The 16,262-nt window shown below is 37.4% G+C and overlaps 1 protein-coding gene across 8 annotated transcripts; it reads right to left on the bottom strand.

Moving 5' to 3' along the window:
• Positions 1-7,724: 7,724 nt before the first annotated feature.
• On the bottom strand, positions 7,725-15,907 carry LOC147382570 (general transcription and DNA repair factor IIH subunit TFB1-1-like). Of its 8 annotated transcripts, XM_086428792.1 has the most exons (10): positions 14,822-15,904; positions 12,672-12,925; positions 12,423-12,492; positions 11,136-11,183; positions 10,359-10,514; positions 10,137-10,218; positions 8,959-9,082; positions 8,598-8,654; positions 8,374-8,501; positions 7,725-8,054 (listed from the first exon to the last, which is right to left on the bottom strand). In XM_086428792.1, exons 5-10 carry the CDS (start codon positions 10,448-10,450, stop codon positions 7,911-7,913), a joined length of 627 nt encoding a protein of 208 aa, XP_086284918.1. In that variant the 5' UTR covers positions 10,451-10,514; positions 11,136-11,183; positions 12,423-12,492; positions 12,672-12,925; positions 14,822-15,904; the 3' UTR covers positions 7,725-7,910. The 8 variants fall into 8 exon arrangements, with proteins under 8 accessions (XP_086284918.1, XP_086284919.1, XP_086284920.1 ...); XM_086428793.1 differs by lacking the exon at positions 12,423-12,492; XM_086428794.1 differs by lacking the exon at positions 12,672-12,925.
• Between the last annotated feature and the right edge of the window lie 355 nt (positions 15,908-16,262).

The raw sequence follows: 16,262 nt of genomic DNA, 5'->3' as shown, positions 1-16,262 counted from the left end.
AGCCAAGGGCAGGTGGACGTCAGTATTGCATGGGGTTTTATAAGCTTACAGAACAACTGTTAGGACGTCCACGAGAATGTCCCGATTTGCCATGGCTTATGGAGTAGAAGCAGTAATCCCCGCAGAGAATAGCTTCCCCACGGTAAAAACCAAGATAATACAGTTTGAGAAAAATAGCCCCCAACTAGTTGCAAAGTTGGACCTGTTAGAAGAAAAGCGAGATGCAACACTAATTAGACTGGAGCATTACCACAAAAACTTATAGAACTACTTCAATAAGACAATCCATCCCCGCTAGTTTCAGGAAAGCAACTTAGTACTGAGGCAAGTATTCTAGAACACGAAAGAGCCGGATAGCGGTAAGCTAGGAGCAAATTGAGAAGGGCCTTACAAAGTAGCAAAGGTGGGCTAGAAGGGAGTATAATACTTACTCACTATGTCTGGTCAAGGGTTACCTAGTCCTTGGAATGCATGTAATTTAAAAAGATATTATCAATAAATGTTCTGCTATTATTGTCTCTTAGCTATGTTTGCAAGGCTAAGCCGAAGAGAAAAATCCAATCGGGATTCGGGACTACGTGGGTCTCCTCTGCCTTTATTGGTGAAGAGATGTCTAGTCGGAGCCCAACTCTGACACGAGTAACAATAGCCATGTGGACAAATCGGGGTCCGGACCTACATGGGTCTTCCCTTCCCTTGTTGGCAAAGTAAGATGGCTAGCCGGGGTCTTACTCTATCATAAGTTAGAAGCACGTTTCAGTGGAATCTAATCGGGATTGGAGCCTACGTGGGTCTCCTCTACCTTCATTGGCATAGTGAGATTGCTGGTCGGGGCTCAACTCTAGTATGAGTAACAATAGTTGTGTGGATCCAGCCGGGGTCTGGACCTACGTGGGTCTGTTCTACCCTCACGGGCAGAATAGAAGCTGGTTGGGGTCCTACTCTACCACGAGTTCACTAATCGAAAAGTTAGCCGAATGATTATAGCTGAGACTGGGAAAAAGTGAGAACCTTCTTCAAGGATAATGACTCAAGCAACCACTGGCATAGTTAACACAATTCAAATTGCGTTTAGAGTATAAGCAAAGTCAGAGTTTTCTTCAAGGACAGTGACTCAGGCCGCCATTGACATTAGTGCAGTTTGGATTGTGCTCAAAGTATAGCAGAGTCAAAGCATTCTTCAAGGACAGTGACTCAGGCCGCCATTGACATGGTTAGTGCAATTTGGATTGTATTCAGAGTATAACAGAGTTAGAGCCTTCTTCAAGGACAATGACTTAGACCGCCAATGACACAGTTAGTACAGTTCGGATTGTGTTCAAAGTATAACAGAGTCAGAACCTTCTTCAAGGACAGTGACTCAGGCCGCCAATGACACAATTAGTGCAGTTTAGATTGTGTTTAGAGCATAGCTAGAGTTATAGCCTTCTTCAAAGACAGTTACTTAGTTAGTCGATCATAGGAACAGTTCAGTGTAGATTGTATTACAATTTAGGCCATGGGTAGAATCAAAACCTTCTCTAAGAATAGTGACTCAAGAACCCTATGAAACTTTTGCCCAAAAATGTTCTACCAAAAGTCACACCTACTTTAGGTAGAACCCAGGGGGAAGTAAAGTAGAAAGAAAGTATGTTTGAATAGTTAGCAACATAAGTGTTTAAGCAGAAAGTATGTTTGAACAATTAACAGCATTGGTGTTTGAGCAGAAAGTATGTTGGAACAGTTAGTAGCGTGAATGTTTGAGCAGAAAGTATACTTAAATAGTTAGCAACGTGTAGAGCAGTTAGCAGCATAAGTGTTTGAGCATAAAGTATGTTTGAACAGTTAGCAGCATAAGTGTTTGAGCATAAAGTATGTTTGAACAGTTAGCAGCATGAGTGTTTGAACATAAACTATGCTTGAATAGTTAGTAATGTGCAGAGCAGTTAGCAGTATAAGTGTTTGAGCATAAAGTATGTTTGAACAATTAGCAGCGTAAATGTTTAAGTAGAAAGTATGCTTGAACAGTTAGCAGCATAAGTGTATGAGGAGAAAGTATGTTTGAACAGTTTAGCAGTGTATAGAATAGTTAGCAGTGTGTAAGTAATTGAACAGTTAGCACTTTCAGTATGTGTAGGGGTTGTTTCAGCCAGCACATATACAAGCAGTGTAATCAACAGAAAGACATTGTAGAGGCAGTAGTACGTATAACAAAAACTTTTCATTAGTAGTTAAAGAGAAGGTACAAAAAATCCCGGAAGAAAGGATAAATGCATAAAGCTCAAGTACAATAACAAAGAACAAATTATCCTTCAGAGGAAGGCCGAGTAGTGGAAGCAAGAATAGCAGAAGGGTCTGCTTCATTAACAGTGCTAGAGGGATCAGTTGCTCCGTCTTGATCCACGACAATAATAGGAATGGACGGTTAGGTAAGGGATGGATCAACAAGCTGAGTTGAGGAACCCGTTACTTGAGCGAGCTTCAATTCTATGGTAGCGCCAGCTTCCATAAGGTCCCCAGGGGCTCTAGAAAGGATAGCAATGGGATCCCATTCCTCGTCCAGTTGGAAGGGGGAAGCGCGCCCAAAGCGTCCAGTCCAAGGAACATCCTGAGTAAGGGATACTACGGGAGCATCATCTAGGTCTACCTCAACGTCTATATCCTCTTCTTCATCCTCATATTGGATCCGAGCAGCCTCGAAGCCTTCATGATAAGCTTTCGTACAAGACTCCTATAGATTCCTTATTTCAGCTTCATCTTCATCTTCTTTGGCTTGAGCAACCCTGATTTAAACAGCACTTCTTTTCAGGGAGTTCAGCTCGAGTTCTTACTACTGAACTTTGTCTTGGAGTTCTACTAGCTTTGCATCTCTCCGTTGCATTCTCTCCTTATAGCTGGCTAGCTCCAGTTGCAGAAGACCCTGAAGATCTATCAACCTTTTATTGGATGTCTCCAAGTCTAGGTTGGCCTTGGAGAATTGGGTAAGATTAGCCTCCATCTCCTTCCTAGCCATTTGGGAAAATTGGCTAGAGGAGGCCAACTCAACTTCCACAGTTATTTTCTCATCGTGCTCTCTAGCCAGGATAATTGTTCGGTTCTCAACCTCACATCACTTCAAAAAAAACCATGGTTCCATACATATAAGCATACGAAGGAAGAATAAAGTATTAGCACGCAAATGTTAGAAGCAATTGACTAAGACAGAAGGAATATAAATTACCTAATGAAGGCCATGGACAAAACAACCGAAGCCCAAGTCAACATTAGCATGGTCAACAACATCCCAGTCCATAGGAGAAATGGACTGGGAAAGCAGGGAAGCAATGGTTACGGGGTTCTTAATCCTGCAGCTTTTATTGTGGCCGTGTCAAGGGGGAAGAAAGAGGTTGCCTTCATTCCCGTCCTGAAGATAGGCTCCGCGGCCCATCCAAGCGAAGGCAGCCTTTTCCAGAAGGGTCTTGTGCATCAAGGGGCCCTCACCTTCAGACCCCTCAGAGGGAGAAGGGCTCCTCATACTTCTTCTAACCAACCGACATCTTTTCTGTGGCTAGAGAGTAGGAGCAGGGCTGTCCTCCCGGGGGGTAGTAGAACCCTACCCAACCTCCATCCGACTATCCTCAGAAATGCCTGTAGAAATAGCAACAACACCAATAGTATCCCCAGCAACAACCGTAGTAGAAGTAGAAATAGAATACGAAGCAAAGGTAAAAGACCCCCTAGGCACCATAGTTAGTTAACCAGCCTCTCAAGAGTGATTGGTGCCATAGGAAGCGTGGCTTTTCTGTTTCCTCCGCTTTTTTGCTGGGATAGATGGAGGAGTAGTCCTGGTGGCAGTGGAAAAAAGAAAACTCCAAAAAGTCGATGTCCATGACCTCGAAGGACCCGAGCATAACCTTAGAAGTACGAACTGGGCATGGCACGCTGGGGGGAGGAGCTGGATTATTGGGATCCCATCATTGTTAGAGCAGATGAAAACGGCTCACAACCCCCTATGGTACGGCCAGCCCGACCAGGTGAATCTCGTCATAAAGGTAGCTGAAGAACGACACCTAATAGATTGTCCACTACTACTTTCTCAGCAGCCCTGGTTCGGAGTTCCCTATGGCCTTCGGATGCCCTGCGTCGTAACTTCCTAGCCTTTGCACCCACCAGAGTAGAAGAATCTATAGAAATAATAAAAAGTCGTTAAAAGAAGTAAGAAACAGATGACTAAAGTCCAAAACAGAATGCAAAATTAACAGTCCCAAGACGGCATTGCCGTGGAAGACATAGGGGACTTTGAATCCCTCGCGGAGAGTACAAGGGAAAATTCCTAGTCTCCAAAAATATAAAGGGGGTCTTTATGCCACCCTTTATTAGAACTTGGGAGAGAAGGGGTCAGAGCCACAACTATACTTTTAGAGGACAGTGAGAAGAATCCCGGTCGATGGGGAATCACCTTCAAGTTGTACCTCCACTAGATGATAAAAGTTCCCGGACATTTATCTAGGGGACCGATTTATTTTACTCAGTACGTCTATCAAGAAGGTAGAGAGAGGAAAGCTAAGGCTGGCCTTGATTTGGTCAACATAAACAAATATTTCCCCCAGATGGTAGTCACTGGGGGTATCAGAGTCACTACCAATCCGAAGGTGCATCAAAGTAGGAATGTATAGGCTTCGTTGGAGTTGGGATGTAGTGATAGCTATGGAAAAGCCAAGTATAAAAGAAGAAGCAAGCAGATAGAAAAAGAAAGAAATTACCTCGAGGCATAGAGGTAAATGTTGTAGCAAAGGAGACTGAGAGAGAAAGACCCTTTATAAGAAAAACTCATAAACATGTTTGTAAAGTTCCAGCATGATAATAGACAAAAAATGCACGAAGTCCCCTATTTATAAGAAAGTAGCGCAGGAAAACATATGCCCAAGAGGACAGCATGAGTCCAGTCAAAACATCGCAGATGGGGAAAATACGAGGAGGAAAAAGGACACGTGGTCTGACATAGATGAAGATGAACCCATTTGAACCATCAACAAAGATACGGAGCGACGTTGCATTTAATGCATCGATTTAGAAATAATAGGTGCAATTATGAAGAGTCTAAATAGCTAGTAGGCAAGCAACGTTAGTCTCGAGGAGATGAAAGGATCGTACGCCTCCTCGAGAGGGGGTAGTTGTAAAGGGAAATAATTGCGCATTAATCTTGGTCGTACATGTGTCCAAGTCGGCCAGGGGGTACCTAACATAGACCAGCTGATGAAGCGCTGCCCAGCAAATAAGGCAGGCTAACCTAGCTTGCAAGACAACACAACACTAAGTGAAGCCAGCCCGGCCAAGCAAGGTAGGGTAGACCTCGAGGCAGTCGCAACATTGTTGTGTGCACATCAGTTCTGAAAATCTCAGATGCAATCATAATAGATAAACTCGATCATTCCAAGACACTCCAATTACGGCCTATACTATAGCCTATAGGGGAGAAACCCTAGGGAAAGTGAGGGGGGTTAAATAGCACATTAAATACTATTGTAAAGGGGGCTGGAAGGACCGGAGACTAGCCAGTATCGATTACTGTTTCTCTATCTCTCTAATTTGAGCATCAGAGTGTCTGTGGTAGGTACCAGGCTGCCGCGAGAGGACAGGGAACGCTCGGAGCGACTTCAGATCGATGCGTGTTGGGACCATCAAAGCCGTCTACCCGATTTCGACCGCACATCAATGATCGGTTACATGATAATTAATATATATATATATATATATATATATCTTAAGGAATTTATTAATATATCCTTGATTAAATCTTTTTTTTTAAGATTGTAATCTTATCCAGAAATAGAAAGTCTCCTAATTGACTAGAGAATATCTATTTTTAGATAAGGATAAATTTTGTTAAGAATCCTAATTTGTTTGACTTTTGTTTTAAGGTATGTCTTTCTATTTATATAAGGAGAAGATTAGGTAGAAAATGAGGAGGCTCTTAGAAGAGAAAATAATAAGAGGAGGCTAGGGTTTGTAAATCTTGTAAAGGCTTGAAGAATAGTGGAATGGCTCTTCAGAGACTGAGGATGTAGTCCAATTTTGGGACAAACCCCATAAACAAATCTTGAAGTTGAGTTATGCCATGAGGCCTTTGGCCTCTAATACCACTTTTGTCACAAACGATCTTACTACTCCTATTTTCGACACCAATACTATAGAGATGCCATAAGAGGCCGAGACGTTCTGAGGATTGATGCGAACATGTCAATTGACCCACGAACAGCCCCAATCATGGCAAGATTTGTTCTTGATTAGGATGATTTTTTTAGGCTCTCACATATATAATAGATTTTAACTGGAAATAGTGGGTGTAATGTAATAGATTGAAAGAGGTTTATATATAAGAATGGAAGTGTAGTTTATAAATGTAACCTAAATTATTTCTTTGAAACATATTTCAGAATGCAGAATCATAATCACCTTTTCTTGGCCCTTGGAAATGGTGGTTAGAAAATGTTTTTTAAAATAAATAAGAAATTAAATATAAAAAAATTTGTTAAAAAAAATATTATTTTTAAAAATTCGATGGCCCTTGATCGTCAAATTTTTGGGGCAAAAGTCGTTTTTAACCATATTTGATGCCCAGATCATCAAATTTTCCTATATTTCACCTAGTGCCCTCGAGGTTATTAAACATTTACTAATATAAAATATTTTAATTTTGACTCAACTTGCAAGTCCTCGACCTGACTCAACTCCGCGAGTCGAATTATGTTTCTTGAGTTTTGAAAATATGAGTTGTGTAGAATTTGAATCATTCATGCCAAATATGCTATAGGTGGAAAATAGACATCTAAGTCAAGATCAATAATTGGGTATTTGAGCCCTTGGATTAATAATTCATTTTTTTTTAAAATGTGGTATCCTTATTGGTAGAGGACTATGACCCGACCCATCATGTAATCCATAAGACAGGCCCAACCCAGGTTCTCTAGCCATACAGGACATGACTAATCCATGACCACATACACCGACCCACACAACACATGTGACAGGTTATTTAAGAAATGGTCCTCTGTTTCAAACTCACACCTAAAGAAGCAAACTCTCACTACAACATTTTTGATGTATAGCGGCAGATTTTTCCGCTGCTACATGAGAGATTTTCGTCAGTAAAAATTATTTGCAGTGATGAGCAGCGGAAAAGAGATCCGTAGGAGATACCTAAGTCGCTAAATGTAGCAGCGGATGTAATATTCCACTGTTATAGGTAAATCTACAGTGGCGGACATTAGTATCAACTGTAATAGGTCATTTTCTTAGAAAATAAAATAAAGCACATATAACGGCGGATATTTGTATCCACTGTAATAGATCATTTTAAAAAAATATAAAATATAACACATATAACGATGGATATTCATATCCGCTGCAAGAGATCATTTTAAAAAAAAGTAAAATATATCATATATAGCAGCGGATATTAAAATCCGCTGCAATACATCATTTTTAAATAAATGAAATATAACATATATAGTGACGGATTTTCATATCCGCTGCAATAGATTATTTAAAAATAAATAAAATACAACATGTATAGCAGCGGATATTAATATCCGCTACAATAGATTATTTAAAAATATATATATATATATATATAGCGGCGGATTTTAATATCCGCTGCAATAGGTCTTTTTTTTTAATATATATATTACATACATTTACCCTATGTCCTCCAACCTGCATACATTGAAAACAAATATACAATAAACAACACCACATGGAACGTGTAAATGAATTAGCAACGTTCTATTTCTTATGAGCAGAAGTGAAAATAAAAAACATTAACATTCTGCATGAAGAAACATTAAACCAACCTTCTCTCGTCTCATTAAACAAGGTTGTATTTGTGATCTTCTTTACACTAATAGCTGAATAAATCAGATAAATTTACCGTTTGAAAAATACCACCAGGATCAACGTAGACATGGAAACCATGAACTTGAAGCCAGAGCTTTCCTAGAAGTTCTGCTTGTCGGGATCAACACCTCCCAATCCCTGTTTCTTTGTGGCAACTGATCTCTTAATTCTTTTAGAGCTTTGTCCTTTCTTTCTCCCATCTGCCATTGAAAAAATAAATGAAAATAACAATCTTAAGGAACTAAGACATGCAAATATAACCATCTATCTACCCTAGAAGTTTGAGCTACATTTTAACAAATATACCCTGATTACTATTAACATATCTTCATAAATTGTTTAAATTGTGAATTTCTTGTGCTTTTATATCTGAAAGAGAAAATACTAGACAAGTCCATACACGAGTAACCACTACAGGCTTTCCAGCCATGTTATACTTGTAAAGAGCAGCCTTTTGAAATAAGAACACCTGCCATAAGCTAACGAAATTAAAAGCAGCTCATGAGAAGTGAAATTCACCTTAATACACAGAGGTGAAAATGGAAGACCACGAGGTGCCTGAAGATCTTCTATCTCAGCCATCCGAGAAACCCTCTCCAAACTTTCCTGGTTTTCATTCTCATAAGAGATTTCACTTGCTAACTTAGCTACAATACAATCAAAGACAATGATCGCAATTCAGATAAAAAATACTGCGAAATAAAACAAGAAACGAATGCAAATAAGTAATTAACATTTCTAACCCTGTTTGGAACTTGCAAGTGCTTCAGCTACAGTCCTTGTGTCCCCTAATACCACATCTACAGTTAGGTCATGAACAAATTTTAATAATGGAATAATTAATGTTTTAACCCTACATATATTGAAAAATAACGAAGTAGCTCTGCTGAATTCATAGATAGAATGATATAGGTCCAAGAAAAATGCAGTGAAATTGTATATTTACACAAACATTAAATTCAGTAAAACCACAGTAAGATTTGATCTTGATTGAGTCAATCAACTAATGTTGATTCAGATGGCTTGATATTAATTAACTCAATCTCCTATTCCATAATTAAGTAAATAAAAACAAAGGATAAAGAATATACGGGAGACTCCAACCTAAAGCTCTTCCTTCAAGAACAACTGCTGCATGCCAGTTAAGATCTTGTGAGAGAGTCCTCTTATATTGTTCATATTCTGAATCAGTAGTTTCTTTGCTTCCATCACGAAGAATTCCATGGTCCTAAATGTGAGCAGAAGAGAAGAAAAATCAGAGAATGAACATTTCAACCAAATGTAAACAAAAGAACAAAGCATAGGAAAATAAACGCACACATTAAACCTCATTAATCATTAGAAAGGAGTCCCAAATGACTATTTACATTGTTAAGAATAAATATACTACAATTGTAAGTTTGTAACTAGTATTAGAAACATTGGTGACGAGACAAGGGAGTTTTAAGTGATGATAGGGGTATGCACCAATGATATGTGCAATGCAACCATAGTAAGGACGAATAAGTAATACACCCATGTAATTTCAAAACTCAGTAAAACCAAAGTTTATCGATTAAACAAAAGGAGAAACAATCCAGTAATAAGACCATTTGTACTGCACGTACCAGCTAAAGAAAGGAGAGGATTGTCATATTTTTTAAGGAAATGAGCTTCCTGCTAAGGATATTGTCGTGTAGTCATTGGCCTTATTGTTTGTTTTTTTTTTTTTGGCATAAATTATATAAGGAGTTCAGGGGAATCTTCCTTGAAGATTTTCTTGTAAGGTGGGATAAGATGTGTAATCTTGTTGTAGGGTAGCTAGCTGTGTGCTTGGGAAAAGGTTGTGGTGTCAAGTGCTTGTACTTCTTTTTGGGATGGTCATCTCGTCCTCCCCCCTATTTAATATATCCATCTTTACTTATTAAAAAACAAAAGGTGTCACTAAGCTACCCTTACTCACCCAGTATGCTTCAACTGGCAGGCCTTGATGAATTAGGTTATTTGTGATTTACTCATTCAAAAAATTTACAATGTGTGTTGACCAATAAAGAAGTAAAAAAGGAGAAAGAAGAGAACTGCACAAGATATGTTAGGCCAGAGAAAAGTGAATTTAAAAATTATATAAAGAAAAAAGAAAAAAAAAGATTTCTAATAGTATCACAAGAAAAATATATCATGGAACATCACGAATGGAAAACCTTTTTCGATTGGTATACAACTAGAAACTTTAATAGTTAAAAAAAAAAAAGTGATAAAAAAATGGATGATAGAATTGAATATAGATTGGATACTTAACGTACAGGAAGATGTATGTAGTCATCCCCTTGATCAGCTTCCATGTCTAAAGTTGGATCAACCCTTCTAATTTGCAAACGTAAAATTCTTCAACATACGAAGCACAAGAGAAATGTTTAAACTATGAAAAACAACAGAGAAACGCAGCAAAAATGGACCATTTCCTTCAAGATATTATCAATATAAACAAATGAAAGTTCCAATGTTACAAGAAAGAGAAAGTGAACCTTCCGTCGAGCTTCACTAGCCAAAATATCATCATGCTTAAGAAAAATAGCAAACTCCTCATCTTCAGCAGCTTCTGCTGTAGCAGCAACATAATTATTCGTTCTATGGATATTTTCTGCTCTACAATATTTGGTCCAAAAATCCTTTTCTGTCATCTACAAGTCACAAAAGAAAATTATGAAGAACAAGAGCAAAATATGAGATCAAGACTTCCCCAGGTAAATGCACCCTTCAATATGCTCCTAGCCCTAGCAATAAAAATTTGCTAAGATTATAAACATAACTATAGCCACTTAGTTCATATGCCCTACTTTTGTTTTAGACATGAATGGGCGTTACTCCGGCAAAAAAAATTTTAAATCTTTTTGTGGGCATGTGAAATCAAAACCATGCCCACTTTTTGCAGTGTGGTTCGCCAACTATGGACCCCAGACTCATCACGAAGACTGTTATCATCTGCATTAAATTAATCCCAAACCACACTTTCCCCATAGATTTTCTCAAATTCAACCAAATATAAAAATCTTAAGTTAAAACGATTAGAACTGTCTTCCATTGAGAAAATACAAGTTTTCAGGATACTACTTTAGGGATAAAACCACAATGGGTAATTGATGGTGAATTTCAGCTTCTAGTATTGGTTAACACCTTTCATGAACTGAGTACAAATACCATAGAAAACTCATGCAAATTATAGAAGCACTTAACACTCGTAAATTCGATGGAAAAGAATGTCAGATTAATAAAGGGCAATACTATTAAGAAGATTAAATTACCTGCAACTAGTTCCCAACAGCAGAAAACGATCGTAATCCAAGTGTGTCCTGAAAAAAAATTGCATGCATACACTTAAATACCTCCATAAATTAGCCTCACAAACAATATATTCCAACTGTTACTTGCAACAACCAATTGAAGATACCAGAAACATGGTACAAACATGTTAACCAACCAACTGTGCCGCAGGATCACGTTTTGTCACATTAGGCATTGTGTCCAGGAACCAACCACCACCAGGGACTCTTTGCCTTAACACATGAAATGCAGATACGTCTCTTGCATGTAAAGCTATAACATGCAAGAGACAAGTCTTTGCCACACTTCCAACAATGGAAACATAAATTCTAGTATTAATTATTCACGACTATAAGTGCTTATCAGGCACTCTGTAATAAGGGGTAAGATCATAAAATCCTAGACTACACTTAACAATGCATCCTATTGTAAATGTGCAGAAAAATACAGATATCCATCAATATTTTTTACTATGAACCTACACCACAATAGCTAAATTTCTGATATTCAATCCACATGTTGCATTAATAGTAGTATAAGCATCGATCCCTCTGAAATTTCAAAAATATCGAGATAAATACTAACCACAATCTCTCGTCTGGTACCAGTTCCAGGCTCTGCATAAAATCAGAAATGTTTATACTTTGGTCCCTTGAGAACTTTTTGGTTAGCTTAAATTAGCACCTGATCGGATATTTTTTTTATATGGTTCACTGTTCCTTTCGCTCTAGGATAACCTTAGCAATGCATAGAATGGAAGCAAATTAAAGATAATCTTTAAAGTATAGTTGATAGGAGTCAACACACCATAGGTTACATCACAGAAAATGAATGTGAGGTATACAATCAAGAAAGCAACTATCTTGGGTCATAAGTAGTGAGTAATCTATATTTTACCACAGAGGAAAGTCTAAAAGCCTCAAAGAAGGCTACTATCACTAACTATTTTATGTTTTTTGGGTAACTCAGGGTGTCCCCACCCCTTACGAAGCGAGACTACTCCTTGAGGATGCACATTGACCGCCAACAGACCCCTCACATCAATTTCATTCAGGGAGAGGTATTGAACTCACTACCTTGGACAAGAAGTCCAAAGCCTTGTGCCAACTCCACCGTCCCCTGGTGGGTCGCTACTATCACTATAGTTCTCAAACAAATAAAAAATTATGCACACATCATGTATGCATATGCGACAGTAAAGGAATACATAAAAGTAAATCAATATTGATAGGTGTGCATCTATGTGATATATTAAGTTTTAAATATACCAATTCTCTAGCAAATATGGTTGCGAATGCATCATCAATTTGACCCGAAAGCATAACAGTTGCTGCATCCCTATAGAATAACACAGGGATTTCAAAATACAAATCTCACTTACCTTCATTAAATAATTGATAATTTTTTTCTTTTTGTACGACGCTAATGGGCCTGTGTTCTATGTAAACTCTTAATAGGAAAATAAAAAAAACAGAGGCATGAATGTCAATATGTGCAATGGCTAATGAGCACAGTACCTTGGGGACAGTCCGATATTTATCAAGAACACTAAAAGATAAGTAAACCAACATGCAGATGTAATGTCATTGAGCATGTGGCCCACTCCATAGTAAAACACAGAACATCTTCCGAGGGCCTTAGTGCACAATTCTTCATCTCCCATAGCATAAAATAGAGTAGCAAACACACCTACTTTCTATATAAAAAAATGATACACCTAGACTATAGACAATCTATCACACGTCCAATGTGTCTTTCATCATGGAAATCCCTGCAAAGAATGTATATATTGGGGCTTCAGAAAGGGAAAAAAATGTTTTACTCATTCACCCAAATAAATAACATTACTTTTTTCTCCCTAAAATCGAAAACTACCTACTACGGTTAATGGTCATGGTACTCGGACCATGAGTCATCACTCTAAAATAAATTCACAAGGCTAAATACAGCTGACTAAAAGGTAACCGTACAGAAAAATACAAAATTACTTCCTACATAGAATCATGCATGTCACAAAACGCTAGTAAATTTCAGAACCATACAGAAAAATACATAATACTTTGAAGAATTTATTTAGATGGGACTTATTATGTAAGCCAAAAGGCTAACTTAGTGTTATCTCCGTACTCACGATGAGCATCTTGATGAGAATGAGAATTGTACATGAAATCAGAGATGTGAAAACAATTCTCATAGTTTTGTGATGTACAACGTATTATAGTTGGACCTCAACCCAAGTTTTAACTTTTAAATTCGGTGTTGTTGCAGTGGGTCTTTGTTTCACCATACTAAAATTTTGGTCACATATCAAATCAGATTTGTACAAATACATGCTTTGGTGGGTATTGTCTGTGTGGTTTTGGATATATGGACAAAACAATCCTCATAGTTTGGCCTTTACATTAGGGGTGTGATTTGGTTTGGTTATAACTTCTTGAGTTGCTTCCCCATCAGCACCCATTCAAAAGGTTGGCTGTGGTTTTTCTTAAGCCATGAATGGATGGGGAACCTTTCTTTTGTGCATGGCTATGTTATGTTTAGGTGATAAATTCTCTGTGTTGTCTCCTCATCGACCCCATCCTAAATGTTGGCTTTGGTTTTTCTTAGGCCATGAATAGATGGGGACCTTTCTTTTAACTGCAACAAAAATAGAACAATGCCATTTGAGAGGGAAGGGTGAACCTGATTTTGGATTTCAACATCCAAATAATGCATCTCAGTGCAAAACCAAGGTGGTCTATTTAACCAGAATATGTTTCTTATGACTAATTGAGTTTATATATATTTCTCAGTGGCTCACGTTGCCGTCTCTGATTATTGATTCTTGAATTAGTTGGTTGTTTAGCGATTTAGTTGTTACCATGCATTCTAATTGATCACAAGGCATTTGATTTGTTTAGCCCCAAATCTTTTGTTCCATAACCATGAGAAAATTTGTTTTATGTTGTACACGCAGCTCAGAATATACCCAAAGACTTGTGGGTTCTTTATGCTACGCAGCCACAAAGGCAAATCTAATAGATGAGCTAGATTTGAATGCATACTCTTAAAAGTGTATTGCACTATGTCAAGTAGATGCAAATAGTTCGGGAAAACTATAATACAAATAATACAACATTGGTTTCAGGCTACTCAGTAACCCACCCTTCCCCCCACGAGTTTTCCTTCAACCCTTCAAAGGAAAGAGTAACCATTTAAACTATATATATATATATATATATATATATATATATAATATATATATATATTATATTTATATTTATATACATTAGAATTGTTTCTAATCCAATAGTGTGTAATTCTCCATTTGTCAAACAGGATGACCAGCTTATGTTTTTCAAGTCGATCAAATTCGTCACTATAATCCAATTAAAAAAAAATTAATTTTGTAAAACTTTGAATATTCTAGAACATGGGCTACAAACATATTTGTTACTAAGCAAAGCCATGAATAATAGCATACTATGTAACCAGGTATGACGAAGATATGGGCAGAATATGTCATGGACCTATATTAGAAGTTTGTTCTCACGATCTCTAACATTTTTTCAATTAACATGGAGATTTGACCATCTATTTTGATATAAAAAAACATCAAGTTATTCTAAATAACTTCGATGCGTGCATGAATTGAAACTTGATTAGAAAGAAGAATAAGAAACATCACCTGATTGAGCTTGCTCCCTTCGTTGACCGATCGAAGAAACTTTTTAGCTAATTTCAAGACAAATCTCAACGAAACTAGAGCTTGAGCTTCGTCTTCACCAAGAATCCCTTCGCTGTCCTTAAGTTCTTCAAAAAAAATTTCAAAAGCTTCACCCTCCTCAGGAGATTACTTTAAAGCTTCTTCGATGTATTTGACACTCAGAAAACTTGAAATCTCCTTCACAATCTACAAAAGTTGATCTATAATCCTTCATAAAGGGCAACTACAATCAAACACAAATTCAAATAATTAACAATAGAAAAAAAAAATTAGAGAACGCTTTGGTGTTCCTACTATGTTTTAGGATTTAAAATGAAAGATTGTTTTGTGGGTCCAGTCCAAAACTCTATTGGGTTTTGCAGCACATTGAGGTCATCTTCCTCAAACGCATGGTTGGGGTTTTTATGAAACCCTAACCTTAACCATTACAGCAATAGCAAGGGTGCATGAACCAACCTTTTAGCCAAGGACGGTGGACAGGAAAACACGGCAAGTTGCCGACGACAACAACTCTAGTGAAATTTTCATCAACCAGCGATAGATTTGGTATGTATATATATAAAATTAAGCAAATAAAGGTTTTATAAAACCCTCTTAAACTTTGAGTCAAGAACAACGATTTATTCGATTAAACCTTGAAACCAATCGAAATCACAATTACAAAAAGAAATGTAAATCAGAAATCGATAGAACTCTAGGGTTTGAAATTAGTGTCATATTGGGTAGTTGGTTCCATGGATGTTAAAGGGTCAGATAGAAATCGATGGGTTGCAAAGAGTGAGAAGGAGATGAGAGAGAGAGAGTGAGAGCTTATCAGATTTTGCAATCCAACTTGTCGAAGTGATCTCACAAGCACAAGCACCAATAGATGAGAGAACGAGAGAGAGTGACAGACGAACCAACAGATGAGAGAACGAGAGAGAGTGATAGGCGAAGGAATGAGGAAGAAAATGAAATGAAAAGGAAGAGGGAAAACAAGTTCGTGCGTAGTTCTTTTCGTTTAGAGAGTTTTCCAAACGGATCATCGATTCCGTTGCAACATAGGTAGATAAATCGTTTAATATGGTACTTATCGCAGCGGATACATTTATCCGCTACAATAAACTCACCCTACAACTTTGTAACCGCAAAAAATATATTCCGCTACTATATTAAATTTAACAAAATTGATAGACAGAACCTACTAAATCGAATTTTTTATATAAATAAAATGATTTGTAGTGGCCGATATTTTAATCCGCTGCTAATTCAATTAAAACAAAATGAAAAAAGAAGAACTCACTTAACAGAACATATAAAAAATATATATATTTTGATTTTTTTAGTGGCGGATATACTTATCCGCTGCGATATTAAATTTAATAAAATAAAAAAATTGATAAGCAGAACTCAATAAACAGAC

This window comes from Akebia trifoliata, chromosome 16 (genome assembly GCF_017979445.1).
Source record: "Akebia trifoliata isolate Shusen 1 chromosome 16, ASM1797944v1, whole genome shotgun sequence".
NCBI lineage: Eukaryota > Viridiplantae > Streptophyta > Magnoliopsida > Ranunculales > Lardizabalaceae > Akebia > Akebia trifoliata.
Note: the sequence above shows the minus strand (reverse complement) of the source record. Positions and strands in the feature narration are given on the sequence as shown.